The following is a 21,467-nucleotide window of genomic DNA, read 5'->3' as shown; positions in this document are numbered from 1 at the left end:
AGTGATGGCAAGTGTTATGGTGCCATGAGCAGAAAGGAAGAAAAATCAGTACGAAGACATGGTTTGTAGGATAATGTTTTCAGGCTTTTCTTTCCTTTTTGTATGGAATTAGTTGGAACGATATAGAATTAGAAGTTCTCCAGTGGGTGGCACGGGAGGGTGAGGGGTTGAAGTTAAGCTGTCAACTCCAGCTAAGGCTGTACTATATGAGATTGAGATCAAGATGGCAGAAGGGGTGGGAGGATGTGGAGCTCACCTCCTCCCCCAGACACATCAAAAATACACCTACTTGGGGGACAATTCTCACTGAAAACGAACTGGAGACGGGCAGGAAGACTCCTGTACAACCAAGGCTGTAAGCAAGATCCACACGGCGTCAGGTAGGAAGGGAAGGGAAGTGATCAGCTAGGGACCTGCGCCCCTGGGAAGGGACACTGAAGTCGGGGGCGGTTACAGGAGTTGAGATCCTCCTTGGGAAGTGAGGGGTTTAAGCCACATATGTGCTGTGCCAACCCTGGGGTCTGACAGCAGGAAGGAAGTTCCCTAAGCTGGTCTGAAAGACAATGGGACTCACAGGAGGGCTGTAAGAAAGCTAGGTGCCATTGGTGACGAGCACACACCCTTGCTTGCTCCCTGAACGTGGAGGACGAAGCAGGGGACCATGGCCAGGTTCCCGGGGGCCGCCCCAGCCTGGGCCAGGCGCCCGCTCAACCCCACTTGCTCCACACGAGGGCGAGGGCTGCCACGGCTGACGGAGTGCTCGGTCGTGAGAGGTGGACGTGGCTGGGACCTGGAATGGCGCCTGAATGGGGCTGGGGCGGCCCCCACTGGTGCCTACGGAGGCTGCAGGTCAGGAGCACCCTGGGATTCTGACCAGGGCTGTGACCCTCACACCACGCACCCTGACCTCCACAGCAGCCCCTCCTGCGCAGCACCGCTCTCCTCAGGGGCGACGGTGCCAGGGCCGGGAGCGGGGAGGGTGCACACTTAATGGGAGTGGAGCCAGCTCAGACCAACCTGCAGGGTTTCTGCTCCAACAACTGGGGACGTGCCCCTGCCCCCCGTAGGGTGGTGCTGGCCCTGAGCAGTGGAGAAGCCCCCTCTCACTCTCTGGCTCGGGCTCTAGCCCCTCCATCTCCAGCCCCACTTCCTACCAAGGTGACAGCTGCCAGGACACCCTGGGGGAAATGTGACTCATGCTTGTGTCAGATCCAGCTCTCCCCCCAGAGCCACTGGGTACATGCAGGCTGCATAGGGACACTCCCACACAAGGACACCCTCCAGGGCTGGGGTAGGTAACTGTTTCACCCAATTTCATAGGGACAGAGAAAGTTAAACCAACTGAGAAGACAGAGGAATTTGTTTGAAATGAAAGAACAAGAAAACACCCCTGAATAAACAACTAATGAAACAAAGATAAACAATTTACCAGAAAAAGAGTTCAAAGCAGCATGGCACAACTACTGAAGCCCGCGCGCCTAGAGCCCGTGCTCTGCAACAAGAGAAGCCACCTCAATGAGAAGCCCGCGCACCGTAGCAAAGAGTAGCCCCTGCTCGCCGCAACTAGAGAAAGCCTGTGCGCAGCAACAAAGACCCAGTGCAGCCAAAGAATAAATGAATAAAATAAATAAATAAATAAAAGAATGCTAACTGAATTAGGAAAAGAATAGATAAACACAGTGAGAATTTTAACAAGAAACTAGAAAGTGTATAAAAGAACCAGTCACAACTAAAGAATTCAATAACTAAAATGAAGAACACACTTGAAGGAACTGAGAGCAGACTAGGTAATGCAGAAGAATGCATAATGATCTAGAAGAAAGAATAAAGGAAATCTTCACCCAAAAAGAAAAAAAATTAATAAATGAGAACAATTTAAGGGAGCTCTGAGACAACATTGAGCATACCAACATTCCCGAGAAGGGCACTGAAAATGTATTTGAGGAAATCATGGCTGAAACTTCACAAACCTGAAGAAGGAAACAGATATCCAAGTACAGGAAGCACAGAGGGTCCCAAACAAGATAAACGCAAACAGACCAACACCAACGTGTATCATAATTAAAGTGGCTAAAGTTAAAGAAAGAATTCTAAAGAGAGCAAGAGAAAAACAAAGAGTCATATATAAGGGAATCCCCATAAGGCAATCAGCTGATTTTTCTGCAGAAACTCTGCAGGCCAGAAGGGAGTGGCATGATATATTTAAAGTGCTGAAAGGGAAAACCCAACCTAGGATACTCTACCCAGCAAGATTATCATTCAGGATTGAAGGAGAGATAAAGAACTTCTCAGATGAGCCAAAACTAAAAGAGTTCATTAATACTAAACCAGCCCTAAAAGAAATGTTACAAGGTCTCTCTAAGTGGAAAAGTCTATAACAAGAAGTAAGTATCTATAGGAAAGGAAAAATCCCACAGGTAAAGGCTGAAGATAAACCACTTAAATAAGCTAGTATGAAGATTTAAAGACCATGAATTGTAAAATCAACCATAACTGCAATAAATAATGAAGGGATGAACATGAAGATGTAAAATAAGACACGAAAAACACATAATGTGGAGGAGGGGAGTAAAATATGTAGATCTTTTAGAATGTGTTTGAACTTTAAATGACTACCGGTTTGAAACAAGTAGATAAAATTATAGGTCAACATACATGAACTCCATGGAAACCACAAATTCGAAACCTATAATTGATACACAAAAACTAGAGAGAAAGGAATGCAAGCATGCCGCAGAAGAAAATTATCAAACCTCAAGGGAAGAAACTAAAAGTAGAAGAAAAGTAAAACTACAGAGAAAAGTCTCCACAAATTTAGGAAAACAGAAATTATATCAAGCATTTTTTTTCTGACCACAATTGTCTGAAATTAGAAATCAATTACAAGAAGAAAAATGGTAGAAGAACAAACACTTGGAGACTAAACAACATGCTACTAAAAAATCAATGGATCAATGGAGAAATCAAAGAGGAGATCAGAAAATACCTTGAGGCAAATGAAAATGTAAACACAACACCACAAAATCTAGGGTATGCAGCGAAAGCATTTCTAAGAGGGAAGTTTATAGTGATGTAGGCCTACTTTAAGAAACAAGAAAAATCTCAAATAAACAACCTAATCTACCATCTAAAGGAATTACAAAAAGAAGAGCAATAAAGGTCCAAAGTCAGAATAAGGGAGGAAATAATAAAGATCAGACAGGAAATAAATAAAATAGAGACAAAAAAAAAAACAATAGAAATGAATCAAAGAGTTTTTGTTTGTTTTTGGGGTTTTTTTTCAGATATACAAAATTAATAAGCCTTTAGCCCAGGTCATCAAGAGAAAAAGAGCATCTAAGTAAACAAAATAAGAAATGAGAGAGGAGAAATAACAGCTAATATCACAGAGATACAAAAAATCATGAGAATACTCTGTACAGTTATATGCCAACAAATTGGACAACATAGAAGAAATGGGCAAATTTCTAGAAACATACAGTCTTCCAAGACTGAATCAGGAAGAAATAGGTAACCTACACAGACTGATCACTAGTAGTGAAATTGAATTTGTAGTTAAAAAAAAACTCCAAGCAAACAAAAGTCCAGGACTAAATGGCTTCACAGTGGGAATTCTACCAAATATATAAAGAAAAGCTAATAACTATCCTTTTCAAACTACTACAAAAAATTCAAGAGGATGGAACACTCCCAAATTCATTCTATGAGGCCACCATTAATTTACCCTGATACTAAAACCAGACAAAAACACTACAAAAAAAAATTACAGGCCAACGTCTCTGATGAATATAGATACAAAAATCCTGAACAAAATATTAGCAAACCACATTTAACAATATATAAAAAAGACCATACACTATGATCATGTGGAATTTATTCCAGGGATGTAAGAATGGTTTAATATCCAGAAATCAATCAATGTGATACACCACCTTAACAAAATAAAGGATAAAAATCACATGTTCATTTCAATAGACACAGGAAAAGCATTTGACAAAATTCAACGTCTATTCATGATAAAAACTTTCATCCAAATGGGTTAGAGAAAACATATCTTAATAAAGGCCATTTATGACCGATGCACAGCTAGCATCATACTCAACAGAAAAATACTGAGAGCTTTTCCTCTAAAATCAGGAACAAGACAAAGATGCCCACTTTTACTACTTCTACTTAACATAGTATTGGAAGTTCTAGCCACAGCAATCAGATAAAAAAAGAAATAAAAGGCATCCAATTGGGAAGGGAAGAAGTAAAACTGTCTCTGTTTGCAAATGGTATAATACTATATGTAGAATACCCTAAAGTCTCCACCCCAAAACTATTAGAACTAATAAATGAATTCAGTAAAACTGCAGAATACAATATTAATATACAGACATCTATTGCTTATCTATACACTGATAACAAACTATCAGAAAGAGAAAGCATGAACACAATCCCACTGAAATCACATCAAAAAAAAAATAAAAACTTAGGAATAAATTTAACCAAGGAGGTGAAAGATCTATACTCTGAAAACTATAAAACATTGATGAAGGAAATTGAAGATGATACAAAGAAATGGAAAGATATTTCTTGCTCTTGGATTAGAAGAATTAATATTGTTAAAATGTCCATGCTACCCAAAGCAATCTACAGACTTAATGCAATCCCAAGCAAAATACCCATGTCATATTTTACAGAACTAGAGCAAATTGTCCTAAAATTTATATGGAAGACCCCTAGTGCCAAAGCAATCTTGAGAAAAAAAGAACAAAGCTCGAGGTGTCACACTTCCTGATGTCAAACTATACTACTAAAGCTACAGTAACCAAAACAGCATGGTACTGGCACAAAAACAGATCCATACATCAATGGAACAGAGTTGAGAGCCCAGCAATAAACCCACACACCTATGGTCAATTAACCTATGACAAAGAAGGCAGAAATATACAATGGAGAATAGACAGTCTCTTCAATAAGTGGTGCTGGGAAACTGGACAGCTACATGTAAAAGAATTAAATTAGAAAAGTTACACCATATACAAAAATAAACCCCAAATGGATTAAAGATTAAACTGTAATACCTGAAACCATAAAACTCCTTGAAGAAGAACATAGGCAGAACATTCTTTAATGCAAATGGTAGCAATAATTTTTTGGATCTGTCTTCTAAGGCAAAGGAAACAATAGGAAAGATAAACAAATGGGACCTAATTAAACTTAAATGCTTTTGCACATCAAAAGAAACCATCAACAAAATGAAAAGACAACACACAGAATGGGAGAAAATATTTGCAAATGATATGACCAAATAGGGGTTAATATCCAAAATATGTAAACAACTCATACAACTCCAAAAAACAAACAACCTGATTAAAAAATGGGCAGAAGACATACAGAAGAAGACATACAGATGGCCAATAGACACATGAAATGATGTTTAACATCACTAATCAATGGGGAAATGCAAGTCAAACCACAATAAGATATCACCTCACACCTGCCAGAATGTCTGTCTTCGAAAAGTCTACAAATAGCAAACGTTGGTGAAGATGTGGAGAAAAGAGAACCCTCTTGCACTGTTGGTGGGAATGTAAATTGCTGCAGCCACTATGGAGAACAGTATGGAGGTTCCTCAAAATACTAAAAATAGAGCTACCATATGATCACCCCTGGGTATATATCCAAAGAAAATGAAAACACTAATTTGAAAAGATACATGAACCCCAATGTTCATAGCAGCATTATTTACAATAGCCAATATATGGAAGCATCCTAAGTGTCCATCAACAGACAAATGGATAAATATGAAGTGGTGTATATATATCTATATATTGGAATATAGAGAGATATAGATATACACACACACAATGGAATACTACTCAGCCATAAAAAAAGAATGAAATATTGCCATTTGCAGCAACATGGATGGACCTAGAGGGTACCATGTTTAGTGAAATGAGTCAGCCAGAGAAAGGCAAATACTGTATGTTATCATTTATGTTTGGAATCTAAAAGATAAAACGAATGATTGCATATAATAAAATGGAAACAGACTCACTGTTATAGAGAACAAACTAGTGATTACCAGTAGGGAGAGGGAAGGGTGGAAACCAAGATGGGTGTGTGGGATTAAGAGATACAAACTACTATGTATAAAATAAATAAGCAATAAGGATATATTGTACTGCACAAGGAAATATAGCAATTATTTTATAACTTTAAATGGAGTATAATCTATAAAAATGTTGAACCACTATGTTATACACCTGAAAGCAATCGAATATTGTAAATCAACTATACTTTAAAAAAGAGAATGTACTATATCTATCCTGTGGCATTTTCTGAACTTAACACCATGCTTGTCACACTGAATGTTTACAGTATAAGTTGCTCAGTAAATAAATAGATAAAGGGAGACAACAGAGGTGATATGGAGGTTTGGGAAGCATGCATAAAAAGTTGAACTTAACCTTGTTAAAAGGGATGAGACCTCTAAGGATAGATTTAATTTGGGATATAGGGGGGAAAAGAGTGAAAGGTAATTATAGGGAGAGCAAAAGCACCAAGGTGATACCATTTTACTTGGTAGCCATGTGGAGAAGGAATCGGACGAGAGCACTGCTAGTGGCAGCGGAAAGAGAGAGCATTTCTAGAAGCAAGTTGTTTTTTTTTCTTTTTGGCCAGATTTTTTTCTTTTAATTGAAGTATAGTTGATGGACGTATTATATAAGTTACAGGAGTACAATATAGTAGTTCACAATTTTTTAAGGTTATACTCCATTTGTAGTTATTATAAAATATTTGCTATAGTTCCCATGTTGTACAACATATCCTTTGTAGTTTATTGTATACCTAATAGTTTGTACCTCTTAATCCCCTGCCCCTGTATTGCTCCTCCACCCTTCCCTCTCCTCACTGGTAAACACTAGTTTGTTCTCTATATCTGTGGGCCTCCTTCTTTTTTGTTATATTCACTAGTTTGTTGTATTTTTAGATTCCACTATAAGTGATATTATACAGTATTTGTCTTTCTCTGTCTGACTTATTTCACTTAGCATAATGCCCTCTAATTCCATTTATGTTGCTTCAAATGGCAGCATTTCATTTTTTTATGGCTGAGTAATATTCCATTGTATATATGTACCACAGCTTCTTTATCCGTTCATCTATCGATGGACACTTAAGTTGCTTCCACATATTGGCAATTGTGAATAATGCTGCTGTGAACAGCAAGGTGCATGTATCTTTTTGAATGAGTGTTTTTGTTTGCTTGGTTGGGTTTTTTTTGAATATATACATAGGAGTGGAATTGCTGGATCATATGGTAGTTCTATTTTTAGTTTTTTTGAGAAGCTTCCTTGTTGTTTTCCATAGCAGCTGCACCAATTTACAGCCTCACCCATAGTGTATGAGTGTTCCCTTTTCTCCACGTCCTCACCAATACCTGTTATTTGCATTCTTTTTAATGATAGCCATTCTGACAGGTGTGAGGTGATATCTCATGGTGGTTTTGATCTGCATTTCCCTGACAATTAGTGATGTTGAGCACCAGCACATCAAAAAGAATAAAATACCTAAGAATAAACCTACCCAGGGAGGTAAAAGACCTGTACACAAAAAACTATATGACACTGATGAAAGAAATTGAAGTCAACGCAAACAGATGGAAAGATACATCATGTTCTTGGATTGGAAGAATTAATATTGTTAAAATGAGCATACTACCCAAGGCAATCTGTAGATTCAGTGCAATATCTGTCAAAATACCCATGGTGTTTTCCATAGAATGAGAACAAATAATTTTAAATTTTGTATGGAAACATAGAATCAAATTTTTGATTAATAAATTCAAAGAGGCCGAGAAAGCTAGATCTGAGAAAAAATTATTAGATTTAGTGATTAGGGGATCTTAAGGGAGATTTCAATAATAAAATTGGGGTCACTGTTTACACGGAGATAATGCCAGAAGTTGTGTGATGAAAGATGAGAGAGATTTTCTTCGGTCTCCAAATTTTGAGGTCAGGATTGCTTGGTGGTACAGCTTTCACCAGACTTGGCTCAAGCTGCAAAGCGCCATTCCTGCTTATGAAGCAGACTGTGGGTTTCACAGCAGTGAATGGCAACTTCTAAACATAAAAACATGTTAAACAAAAATACATCAGGCTCTATTCTTCTCTCTTTCTACTAAATAACCATGCAAGGTCCTCCAGACTGTATGGAGTGTGGTACATTAGCAGCACCGATGAGCAGAATGACCCAAGAGAGAAAGATGCGAGTTGGATGCACCATCAGCATTGTTATTGGCTTTTATCACCTGGGCTTGTAATAAAAAGTGGAATAATCAGCAAGTTATCTACACCCAGGAGATTATCATTTCTGCTGTTTGACCTAAAGTATCTTTTAAAAGGACTTGCCTTTGCTGAGTTTCTCAAAGTTGATATTAAATATTTAATTAAAGTCGTACTCAGTGAGAACAACCTTACATTTAGCTTAGAGTTTTAAGACATAAACGCAAATCTAATACTAATTAGCATAATTATTCAGAAATTTATAATAGTGTTTCATAGGGTCATGAATCTAGAGGTGAAACTGAGAGCTTTCTCCTCCTTCCTCTGCCCCCAGAGGTGACACAGAACAAGGTGACGATATATAGGGTGCGATATTATCTAACTCATTTTAGAAAGTTGTCTTTTGAAACTGTTTCCAGAGCTATGACACATCATTTGAATATTGATAGTGATAGTGATAGTAACTCTTCCTTCTTTGAGGATGGATATAAGTTAGGGAAATGACTTTGAATTTTGGAGTATTGCTGGGGAATAAGGTAGAGATGAAAAAGAGTAGTTTCATTTCTAATCAAAGGAGGAGTCCTTTCAAAGTAGAGAACTAATGCTCTTGTGTCTTAGGTCAGTAGGGTCTTGTATCTGTGCTGTATTGGGGAGAAGATCAGTATTAGCATGTGAACACACTGATATTTGGGGGATGGAGTGTTAGGAATACAACGCGCAGATTTTCATCCTGAGGTGGTCACTGCAAACTGGGTAAGCAAAATACCTTAGCTCAGGTCAGCATTCTGACTGAGTCCTGGGTGTAAACGCAATGATATCCTTATCATTTGGGGGGACAGGGACAATGGCAGACATAAGGTCAGGGGAGATGAGCAATGTCGACCAAATGGCTATTCACTGTGTGTGTGGTAAAGGGACACAGAGAGAGATATCTTGGAAAATAGAAGCTGTAGGCAAGCGGACAATTGAATATATGCCCTGATGAGATAAAGGGGAAGGGGAAAAGGCTGAGAGGTGGCTGGGATAGTCAGGAGGGAGCGGCCATGGTTCTACAATTATGGCCATTGGAGAATTAGCTGAACTGCATGAAAAAAAGTGCCTTCTGCGTTAGGTGAATTGTCGTTTCTGGTGAAGTCTTGTGCAGCTTGTGCCCATGCTTGGGCCCATGCCAGGTGTTTCCAGGTGGTCATGACAGCCAGGAGGCCCCTTGACAACTCACTCCAGAGTCTAAAACAAATGGGCAATGAAAGATATGGCTTCTTATTCAGATTGTGTATTCAAACAGTGGCTTCCTTTACCAGGCGATTTCACTGAGGATGGACGAGGAGGTCTCATTAATAAATCATATTGCCTGATATTCCTATAGTTTTTAGATGACATGCCAACACTTGCAGGAAATGAAATAAAATAGACCCAGAGAGAATTTTAGAGCAACTTCTCATTTTTATACGTCCTATGGAGTCAACAATTTCTGAACAAGCTTAAGATTTAAGATATGCACGTCAGGACGCATATATCCATGCATAAAATAAGAAATCACGGCGGAGTTTGCCCAGCAGGGTTTGAACAGAGAAAGGGATTTTTCATGTAAGTCAGGAATGAGCAGAGTCAAACACATTAAAGGTGGTTTTCAGCATCTGTTCTCAGACAAGGACAAAAGCATAAATATGAATAAAAGTTGGGAATCTCATCTTTGCTTTATGTTAAAATATTAGAGTAAATGTAAAGAAATACATACAGCTGTTTTCTGAGACATATCAGTCTATTCTGCAGAGGATTGTTAGTAAAGAGGTCAGTCGACACATTACACAGACGTAACCTAGAAATCCCAGGAAACGTCTTATGTTAGAAAGGCAGAAGTGAGTTGAAGATGAATAAATATTTAGAGGAAAATTGAAACATCTGATGAATAAGGGCCACTCAGAGAACTGGCCAATCTGGCTTTCCTTTCATTTCATATCACACGATAGTCATTAAAAATTATTGCCCATCATTTATTGATTGTCTGCAATTGGCTATTCAAATCTATATATTTTAGCAATGCTCTTATTCATGAAACAAATCTACTTTTTCTATAGACCATCTATTTTTGTGAGTAAAATAAAATGAAATATGATAGTATTGGCCTTATCCTTTTTTAAAAAATTTATTTATTATTTATTTATTATTTTTATTTTTGGCTGTGTTGGGTCTTCGTTTTTCTGTGCGAGGTCTTTCTCTAGTTGTGGCAAGCAGGGGCCGCTCTTCATCGCGGTGCGCGGGCCTCTCACTATCGCGGCCTCTCTTGTTGCGGAGCACAGGCTCCAGACGCGCAGGCTCAGTAGTTGTGACTCACGGGCCTAGTTGCTCCGCGGCATGTGGGATCTTCCCAGACCAGGGCTCGAACCCGTGTCCCCTGCAGTGGCAGGCAGATTCTCAACCACTGTGCCACCAGGGAAGCCCTGGCCTTATCCTTTAAATGAGGTTAAATTAATTTACAAGGATGCTTGGTATTATGTTTCGGGTTGTTAGATTATGTTACTGGAGAGCTGACTTTCATATTTTGGATCGAAATTAACTTTGCGATTAAAAAATATCAGCTATTCATTCACTCAAAGCATGTGGTTGACCTGAATTGGTTGTCATAAGTGCTGTGGCACGTGTGGTTTGTATTGTGCATTGCAGGTTTTATTCTTGGACAAAGTAACCCTTACTTCTCAGAGAGACAGGATCAAATTTGTGTTTCAAAAAATTATTCTGGTTATATTGTGGAGAAGTGAATGGAAGGGGCATAATTGGATGAAGGAGGAAAGTTGGGTAGGTATTCCAATTATCTGAGTTAGAAACACAATATTATCCATTAGGTAAGAGTGCGGACTCTGAATCTGCCTGTCTGGGTTTGAGTACAGCATCTCTTACTAGCTGTCTGACTTTGGGTAAGTCACTTAATCTCCCTATGTTTCAATTTTCCTATCAGTAATTTGGGAATAATAATCTTTCCTACCTCGAGGGTTAGCATAAGAAATAAATGAGTTCATGTACCATGCCAGGCCACAAGGCAAGCCCAAGATACATGGTATATGCTATTAGTGAACTAGGATGGTTGGAATGGAGAGAGAAATAAGGGGACCACCTTTGAGTATATTTAGGTATTAGAATGACCATGACTTAGTGATGGTCTGACTGTGGGGGAGGGATTGGGGGAAGATCCTTCACTGAAATACAAGTACTGGTAGAGAACAAGGGATTGTGGGAGTGATGGAGACTTCCAAATAAAATATTGTCTTTTTTTTTTTAAAAGAATGATGATTCTATGCCAAAGTATTTTGATAATATTCTTTGTGTTGCATGGAGCAGAACACATGGGATGAGTTAAGTTCGTGGGAAAGATTAAAAGAATTAGGAGTTCTGAGCTTCACACAATTGCTCCTTGACTGAGTTTCTCAAAGTGAGAGATGTCCCTTTTGGGTGACATGTTTCTGTGTGTGGTGCCAGCCCTGCATCCATCTTCTCTTAAAGAGGTTTCGGTCAGCATTAGAACTTTTCATAAGCGCGCCGATCTTGTAGTATAAAAGCATTATTAGCACGATAAAGCCTTTAAAAAAAATCAGACAATACAAGGAATGAGTTATTATGAATATGTATAAATCCCAGGTAATTGCAGTTTGTTCTTTATAACTAATGATTTTTACTTGTATTCTTTTTTTTATGGGGCTGTCCTAAAATATGTTTATACTTACATGGCTTGTTAAATAAGAATGTGTATATATTCTTTTTCTTCTTCCAGTTTTATTGAGTTATAATTGACATACAGCACTGTATAAGTTTAAGGCATGAAGCGTAATGATGTGACTTACATACATCATGAAATGATTCTCACAATAAGTTCAGTGAGCATCCATCTCATATAGATACAAAATAAAAGAAAAATTTAAAAATTTTTCTTTGTGATGAGAACTCTTAGGATTTACTTTCTTAACTACTCTCATATATAACATTCAGCAGTGTTAATTACATTTATCATGCAGTACATTACATCCCTAGTACTTATTTATCATGTAGAACTGGAATTTCATACCTTTTGACTACCTTCATCCAATTTCTTCTCCCCCGCCCTTCACCTCTGATGACTACAAATCTGATCTCTTTTTCTATGAGTTTGCTTGTTTTTTTTTTTAATTTTTAAATTTAATTTTATTTATTTTTTTATACAGCAGGTTCTTATTAGTCATCCATTTTATACACATCAGTATTGTTTTTGAAGTGTAACTGACCAACAACACTCTGTTAGTTCCTGGTACACAACATAATGATTCGTTATTTCTGTATATTACAAAATGATCACCAAGATAGATCTAGTTATTGTTTGTCACCATACACAGTATTATTGACTATATTCCCCACAATGTACGTTTCATTCCCGTGACTGATTTATTCTGAAACTGGAAGTTTGTCCGTCTCCAGCTCCCTCACCTGTTTCACTCACCCCCTCACCTCCCCTCTGGTGACCATCTATTCGTCCTCTGTATTTATGACTCTGTTTCTGTTTTGCTATGTTTATTCTTTTTTGTTTGTCTGTTTTTTAGAATCCACATAGAAATAAAAGCATACACGATTTGCCTTCTCTGTCTGACTTATTTCACTTAGCACAGTATCCTTTAAGTCTGTCCAAGAGTTTATTCTTTTTTACTTTTTATACCTGAGTAATATTCCCTTGTGTATATACACTGCGTCTTCTTTACCCAGTCATCTATTGATGGGCACTTAGGTTGCTTCCATGTCTTGGCTATTGTGAGTAATGCTGCTATGAACATTGGGGTACATTATTAGTGTTTTTTTTTTTTCTTTAGAAAAATACCCAGAAGTGGAATTGCTGGATTGTATGGTAGTTCTATTTTTAATTTTTTGAGGAACCTTTATAATGTTTTCCATAGTGGCTGCACCAATTTACATTTCCACCAACAATACACGAGGGTTCCCTTTCTCCATATCTTGCCAACATTTGTTATTTGTTGTCTTTTGGATGACAGCCATTCTAATGGGTGTGAGGTGACAGCTCGTTGCGGTTTTGATTTGCATTTCCCTGATGATTAGTGATGTTGAGCATCTTTTCATGTATCTGTTGGCCGCCTGTATGTCTTGGGAAAAATGTCTATTCAGGTCCTCTGCCCATTTTTTAATTGGGTTGTTTTTGTTTTGGATGTTGAGTTGTACGAGTTATTTGTACATATTGGGTATTAACCCCATATCAGATGTAGGATTTGAAAATCTCCTCCCCCATTCAGTGGTCTGCCTTTTCAAACTTGTTGACGGTTTCTGTCACTGTGGAAAAGCTTTTAAGTTTGATATAGCCCCATAGCCAGAATTATTATTATTATTATTTTTAAAATTTATTTATTATTTATTTTTGGCTGTGTTGGGTCTTCGTTTCTGTGCGAGGGCTTTCTCTAGTTGCGGTGAGCGGGGGCCACTCTTCATCGCGGTGCGCGGGCCTCTCACTGTCGCGGCCTCTCTTGTTGCGGAGCACAGGCTCCAGACGCGCAGGCTCAGTAGTTGTGGCTCACGGGCTTAGTTGCTCCGCGGCATGTGGGATCTTCCCAGACCAGGGCTCGAACCCGTGTCCCCTGCATTGGCAGGCAGATTCTCAACCACTGCGCCACCAGGGAAGCCCCAGAATTATTTTTTAATGCTTTATAATTCTTTGAATTCCTCAAATAGGGTGTTAAGTAAATAAGTGCTCAAAAATTTGATGAATTATTGATATCAACTCTCTGTATTTTTCAATATGTTGATTCTTTTGTATTTTGTGTAAAAGGGCATTAACTTTCAAGCAAATGCATGTGATTGTATTCCAATTTCGATGATTTATCCTTTCTATTTCCCCTGTTCTTCTAGTCTGCTCCCAGTTTTCAAGAGGAGTATATGCTATTTTTGGATTTTATGACAAGAAGTCTGTAAACACCATCACATCATTTTGTGGAACGCTCCATGTGTCCTTCATCACTCCCAGCTTCCCGACAGATGGCACCCATCCATTTGTCATTCAGATGCGACCAGACCTCAAAGGAGCTCTTCTCAGCTTGATTGAGTACTACCAATGGGACAAGTTTGCATACCTCTACGACAGTGACAGAGGTAAGTGACAATATCCTTCTCCCTTTGTAATGGGTCAAATTCAGTGCCCACACTTGACACTTACATGTGACTTTGTAAGGCTATGTAAGTGTGTTGAAGTCCAAGGGTAACTTGGCTTAATTATGCTGTGTAAATGAGTAATGCAATTCAAAACCTGGGTAACATATTTAGAGTAAAACAAACAAGCAAAAACGTTGTGGATGTACCATTTACAGAGATAGATTGTGTTCGCATAACGCCTGAATGTTCAGTTGTAATGCACAAAGCACTTTCTGGTACCGGCAGCTAAGACCCTAGGATGACTGTATTCTCAGTCTAGGGTCAGTGAAGTGACGGCCTTGAAAATTGGTTTAAGTAAGATTTGAATAAATATATAAATAAGAACGTCTACAGAAATGTATAGACATTAAATATTTCCACATGCAAAAATATTATCAGGCAGGGACAGTTGTTATTAACCCAGCTTTAGAATGAGATCCCTGAATGTCAGAGAAGTTGATTTTTTCATGAGCCACCCCTGTGTGGTTCAGCTGAACTCAGGTCTTTTGACAGCAGCTCTTCTACAGCTATTTACGAGGAGATGTTTTGGATTAGCATGCCAGTTAGATGGAGTCTTGGCTCATTTTACTAGTTTTTATTCCAGGGGTAAGGGTACTTCCTTTGTGTTTCCCGCATCATTTGTTGTGAAGTTTGGTATTAGCGGACCTGATTGACTTACGTGTCATAGAATTTCAGATATTTCTAACCATTCCTGGGTCTGTGATTCAGATATTTCTAGCCATTCCTGGGTCTGTGATTCAGCCTCAGTGGGTCTGTGTACTTCGTAACATCGAATGAACATTTTGTGCACATGAACGTAGATGATTTTTCTCAAGAGGGTATCCACCAACAGACTCAGAAGTATTGACAACCACCATTGCCAGAGCACCTAATAGATACCAGCGTGTCCACGAAGCAACTTGCTTTAGATGTTCAGGTGAAAACCGGAAGCCTGTTTCTACCAGGAGAGGGCACCTTGCTTACCTGCAAGGGCGGCCAAGCGGGGAGCCAGCTGCCAGCCCTTCTCCACGATCAGTCTGGAGACATTGGCTACAGCAATCACAGCCTGGCATGCTCCAGCCTGGGGTCTGATTCCCTGTCCCGGCCTCCGGTCCTGAGAACGAGAAGGCTCCGTGGAAAAGCCAGTCAGCTCTGTACACGCTGAGAAGAAAGACTCTGTCAACAGCTTTCCCCCTGCTCTGACAAGGGAGAGCCTTGCTATACACGTGGGGAGTGAAAAACTCAAACACAGAACAGTTGAGAGTAAATACGGATTCCGGTGTGCTGGATGGCTCTGAAGCATGCTTCTGATCAAGGTGATACAGGGCTTATCGTCATCTTCCTCTTGCCCTCTGCCCAGCCTGATCAAGGTGATACAGGGCTTATCGTCATCTTCCTCTTGCCCTCTGCTTGCCCTCTGCCCAGCCTTCTGATCAAGGTGATACAGGGCTTACCATCACCTTCCTCTTGCCCTCTGCTTGCCCTCTGCCCAGCCTTCTGATTAATGTGATACAGGGCTTATCATCACCTTCCTCTTGCCCTCTGCTTGCCCTCTGCCCAGCCTGATCAATGTGATACAGGGCTTATCATCATCTTCCTCTTGCCCTCTGCTTGCCCTCTGCCCAGCCTTCTGATCAAGGTGATACAGGGCTTATCATCACCTTCCTCTTGCCCTCTGGTACGTCCTCTTTCACTCTTGTCTCCTCTTCATAGGATTTCTACCATCTAAATGTCTTTTACTTCTAGCCACTCTTCTGTGTCATTGTCATGACTCCAGGCCAGGACAGCCCCATGTGTTCATCCTTCATCTTTCCATTTCTGTACTTGTTTCTCTTCAATCCATTTTCCGTAAAGGAGCCAGAAGTTTTGAATACTTTTTATTTATTTTTTAATTTAATTTTGTTTTATATTGGGGTATAGTTGACTTACAATGTTGTGTTGGTTTCAGGTGTACAGCAAAGTGATTCAGTTATAATATACATATATCCATTCTTTTTCAGATTCTTTTCCATTATAGGTTATTACAAGATATTGAGTGGAGTTCTCTGTGCTATACAGTAGGTCCTTGTTGTTTACTTATCTTATATATAGTAGTGTGTACATGTTAATCCCAAACTCCTAATTTATCCCTCCCCTCCACCTTTCCCCTTTGGTGACCGTAAGTTTGTTTTCTATGTCTGTGAGTCTGTTTCTGTTTTGTAAATAAGTACATTTGTATCATCTTTTCAGACTCCACATGTAAGTGATATCATATATTTGTCTTTCTTTGTCTGACTTACTTTGCTGAATATGATAATCTCTAGGTCCATCCATGTTGCTGCAAATGGCATTATTTTATTCTCTTCTTATGTCTGAGTAATATTCCACTGTGTATATGTACCACATCTTCTTTATCCATTCTTCTATTGATGGACATTTAGGTTGCTTCCATGTCCTGGATATTGTAAATAGTGCTGCAATGGATATTGGGGTGTGTGTATCTTTTCGAATTATGGTTTTCTCTGGGTATATGCCCAGGAGTGGGATTGCAGGATCAGATGGTAGCTCTATTTTTTGAATGCTTCTAAATGCTTTACTGACCACATTGCTCCTTTGCTTAAAATACTCCAGTGGCTCCTCATTATAATGAGGATAAAACTGAAAATTTTTAACATGACTGTAAGGTTGTATAGTATCTGGTTCCTGCCCATTTATACTACTGCCCTGCTCACTCACTAGGCTAAACCCATCTCACTAATATTCTTTCACTTTCTCAGATGCACCAAATTCTTTCACCTTGAATCTCTGCACAGACTTCTAAATTTTTCTCCTTCAGGTCTTAGTTTATATAACATTCCCACAGAGGTGCATTTCATATTGTTATCTTCTCTCAAAGCAATCTTTTCTTTTCCTACATAGTACTTATCACAATTTATAATTAATATTGATGTTCATTCTTTCACCCAAGAAGTGAACTCCTAGTATATTCTAGGGACTGTTTTAATCACACAGACTAAGCTTTATTCTTTTAATTTAAGATCTGGCTCTAAGCCCAGGAAGGCAATGCCCTGGCAGTACCCACTAAACTGTACATACAGCGCTTAAGATAATGCTAGCACAGAGTTGATGTCAATAAATAGCATTATTAAATGAATGAGTTGAGCATCTGTGTATTTTAAGTTTGAGATGATATTAGAACCTGAATCTTGCTTGCTAAATTGAAGGATCAGAGATGAACTCTCTCTACTCTTTGACTAGGTGCAAGGCGGCGTTTTCACTTTAGGGACACACTTCAGCGTCACTATGGATCGGGAGATGATGGATGGACTTATGTACTTGTGAAAAGAACCTGAGACATTTTTAATGATTTTATTAACACTTTAGGAATATTAAATGAAATTGGAATGATGTGATAATCTCCAATCATTAAATTATACAAATTGATTTGAGTTCGAGTGCATCTGTGGAGAGGTCAACTTTACAGTGATAATATTAAGTAATTATATATTAAAGCCAAAACTGACATAATGGATACATTTTCAAGATATTTTCAAATGGATACTCATGTTTTAATATGAAGAGTATTACACTGGCTTTTCATCTGCATCTATTTTCAGAGATAAATGTGTAAGACTCAAAATACTGGCAAAAGACTTGACCTTTATGTAATGTTTTACTTGACTCGTGGAAATGGCATGTTTGCTCTCTGATTTTTTCTTATTAATTACAATTGTTATAGCTTTGCTGTCGTATCACATTTTAAAATGTTTATTCATACATTTATCACATGAACTGTTTTTTTCCCTCTATGGTCCTTAACCCATTTCTCTTACACTTTAAGGAAGTACCTCCTTGTTTTTGTGTTACACGACTTGAGAAGGAATCTGTGTGCCCTTACTATATTATGAGTGCTTTTAAAAATAGGTTCCATGATTTGATCTTTCAAGTTATGTCTCCATATGCCTCAATTTCAAAGAGTTTTGTCTGGTTTTGATGTGGCACTCTTTCCAGGTCCTTGACTGTGAGGATTTGTTTTTAATAATCTTTAATTTTCTGAGAGTCTAGATCAGGTAAACATTATTAAATTTTAATTTCTAAATATATGAATTGATGTTCTTTTGAATAGCCCAAGCATGAGAATGGCTGTCCAACATTCTGCACTGAATACAAGCTAGATGAAAAAGACACAGTTTTTCTATGCTTCTTCTTTGCACTGCTTTACTAGGACTGCCAATGAAACCTTTCCTGATTCCAACTATCCATCCAAAGGCCGAGCAACAAGTCCAGGAGCCTACATCCCAATTGTAGACAAAGGAAGACGTGGATGCATTCTTATCTTTGTATAGGTTTTTGACTATTTCAAGTTTACCGGTGAGAGGATTGCTGAAACTGTGCACTTGGTGCCATGTGACCCTTTAGGAATGCTGGTGTCTTCTCTTTATCCAAGTCATGGGGCAGCAGCCTGGCACTTCTCAATGGATAACCCAACACCCTTCCTAAAAGTTCCAGAGAGAGGAGGTAGATGGCAGGGAGAGTAGGTAGATGGATCTTCAACACATTTGAGATGTAGAGTCATGGGGTTGCCTATGTTAATGCATTCAATATAGGTTTGTCTTTGGATACACATGTACTACATTTGAACCAGGACTTAATCAAAATGTGGTTTTTATTTATTGGGTCAATGTTAATAAGGTAAGGTCATACATTTCTGTAGACAGTTGGTAAAACCAGAACTAATGCTTTTATAACTTGGTTTTAATTTTGAACCACACTATTTGTCCCCTGAAGGAAAGGCACATTGATTCCAGTTCCAAAAAAGGCATCATGCCTAGAATAAAAATGCTTCCAGATTATAAATTGCTTTTATGATGTTCCTGAGAAAGTCAATGAGGGAAATATATGTTAATCTAATCTGGCCTAGGCATGCTGCTGTGATTTAGTGATCATAAAATATTCATTTCTGTGCCTGAAAGATGAATAAGGGCTGTGAATTTTAAATGGAACAAAAAATATTTTCAAGAAGAAAGACATGGTCTGAATGAAATATACCTATATGCAGTAGTCAATTTTAATTCCACCTATTGATGTGCAAACTAAGGCATTTAGACTTCACCTGTTTCAGGGCTGAAGGTTTTTCTGTAACTGTGTCACAGGCTTAGGAGCACTAACTTAAGATGCGACTGTGCCCTACTGATAGTAATACTTGGAGAGAGTTTTAGGGAGAGTGTCAGCTTATAAATAGGGTATACAGCTGTAACTAGTCCAGCAACAATTAGGCACACGAAGAAGTAATATAATACGGAAGTAAGTAGCAGTACTTTAGCTATTCTTTATTTTATCCAGAAGTCTGAGCATTTAGTAGAGTGTAGAACTTAATTTTGTACTCCTGTAATATTCTTGAGGTTTTTCAGAACATATTTTAAATATATTTCTTAGGAAGAGCAGTTAATTTTCCAAATTTTTTTTCTATTTGTAGATGAACAACAGTATATCTCAAGTTCTCTTTGTCATAAGCAATAAAATAATAAGAAATTAAACCAGGATTTAAATGTCCTGATTTAGTGGTACAGATATTAGAGTTGAATAACCAGCTACTAATGTTTTTAAACAAACCGATACTTATATAGAATTCCCAATGTCCATACAAGTTTATATTCTGAATTAAGGGATGAGTGTATTTATAAAGATACTTCTAGGCTAGTTCGTGTGGAAGGGAAAGAGGTAATACTTTCTCTCCTAATTGGAATATGTTAACAAGAGACTAAGAGCATCAATTTGTGTTGTGTATGAATAATTTAATTTCACCATAATATTTGTGATATGCATTTTCAGTGATTTTTTTAAAATTTAAAATGATCTACTAATTTTAAAGTAACCAGACATAATACAAAACTCTTAGTTGTAGGAAAAGGGCAGATCAAGTTGAGAAAGTATTTGAGAGAGTCAGTTGCTACTACTAAAAAAAAAAACAAATCTGAGAATATTGATTAATAAGCATGGGACAGCAGTCTCTTCAAAATGTGAGACAGATCATGCCATGGTTTGTGAATTATTTCTGGCTGTCTTTAGGAGATAACTGAATAATACTCAGTGTCTTCTGATGAAACTAAATTCATCGTCTGATTACGTACCACTTGGGCAGTTTAGCATCTTAATAAATGGATGTATTTTTTTTAGGTTTCATAGGTTACAAAATATTAATTCTAAGAGTTTTAATAACAGAATCCACACCAACTGTGAGTTATTTTTTGATACATAAAATGGATGAGTTTGAATCAGCTATTTCTTTAAATGCATTTTTATTGATTTTATATATATATATCCTCTCCATATTTTGGACAAGGTGAACTGCCAATAAATGTTAGGTTTAGAAATATCACTTGAGATTCATTTACACATTGGCATTTTTATTTAAAATTTCTTGTTATATATGTTGAAGGATAGGACAGAATATCAACAACATCACCACGTGAAACTTTAACTTAGTATGTGGTAAAGTTCATAATTAAATGAAAGCAACATGAAATAATTTATTGCCTAGAAGAAAGGAAGCTCACGTATAAGTGGTCTAATATGTAGTATGTAGAACACCACCCATGGATGTGTTGTTTTAAAGAGGTGACAAGGAAGAGTCACATCATGACTGGAATGTGGAAAAGTAGGACCTTGACAGTGGAAAAGGTTTAGGAAATTAGCTTTTTTTCCTACTTGGAAAGAAAACTGAGTAAACTTAATAAGTGTTTTCAAGCACATTGATAGCTATTGAGTTGATCATGATGATCAACTTTGGTTCTGTCTTCACTGATGATGAAAAACAGGAAAAGGATTTGAAATGCATCCTGGAAGGATTTAATTCACTTACAGTGAATGGAAATCATAGGTGATCTGTGAAGTTTTTAAAAGAAGTTTTATCATTAATAGATTTTTTACAATGGCATGTGGTCTCTGTTTAAGTTATCCCTTGAGTAATTCTTGAGTACCCTATATTTTTTCTTACAAGACTGGATGGAGGAAACTAATTTTGTTGTTTTGCCCAAAAAAACCCCACAAAATTCATTT

At 38.0% G+C, this 21,467-nt stretch overlaps 1 protein-coding gene across 3 annotated transcripts in view; it reads left to right on the top strand.

Annotated features, from left to right (window-relative positions):
* GRIA2 (glutamate ionotropic receptor AMPA type subunit 2) overlaps positions 1 to 21,467 on the top strand; it is a 171,236-nt gene that overhangs the window by 73,672 nt on the left and 76,097 nt on the right. For all 3 annotated transcript variants that reach the window (XM_061191775.1, XM_061191777.1, XM_061191776.1), the window contains exon 3: positions 14,151 to 14,390. In XM_061191775.1, coding sequence (XP_061047758.1) covers positions 14,151 to 14,390 — 240 coding nt within the window. The remainder of the gene's footprint in view (positions 1 to 14,150; positions 14,391 to 21,467) is intronic.

The sequence above is a fragment of the Eubalaena glacialis genome, chromosome 5 (assembly GCF_028564815.1).
Source record: "Eubalaena glacialis isolate mEubGla1 chromosome 5, mEubGla1.1.hap2.+ XY, whole genome shotgun sequence".
NCBI classification, from domain to species: domain Eukaryota; kingdom Metazoa; phylum Chordata; class Mammalia; order Artiodactyla; family Balaenidae; genus Eubalaena; species Eubalaena glacialis.
This window is presented reverse-complemented; position numbering and strand designations above follow the sequence as displayed.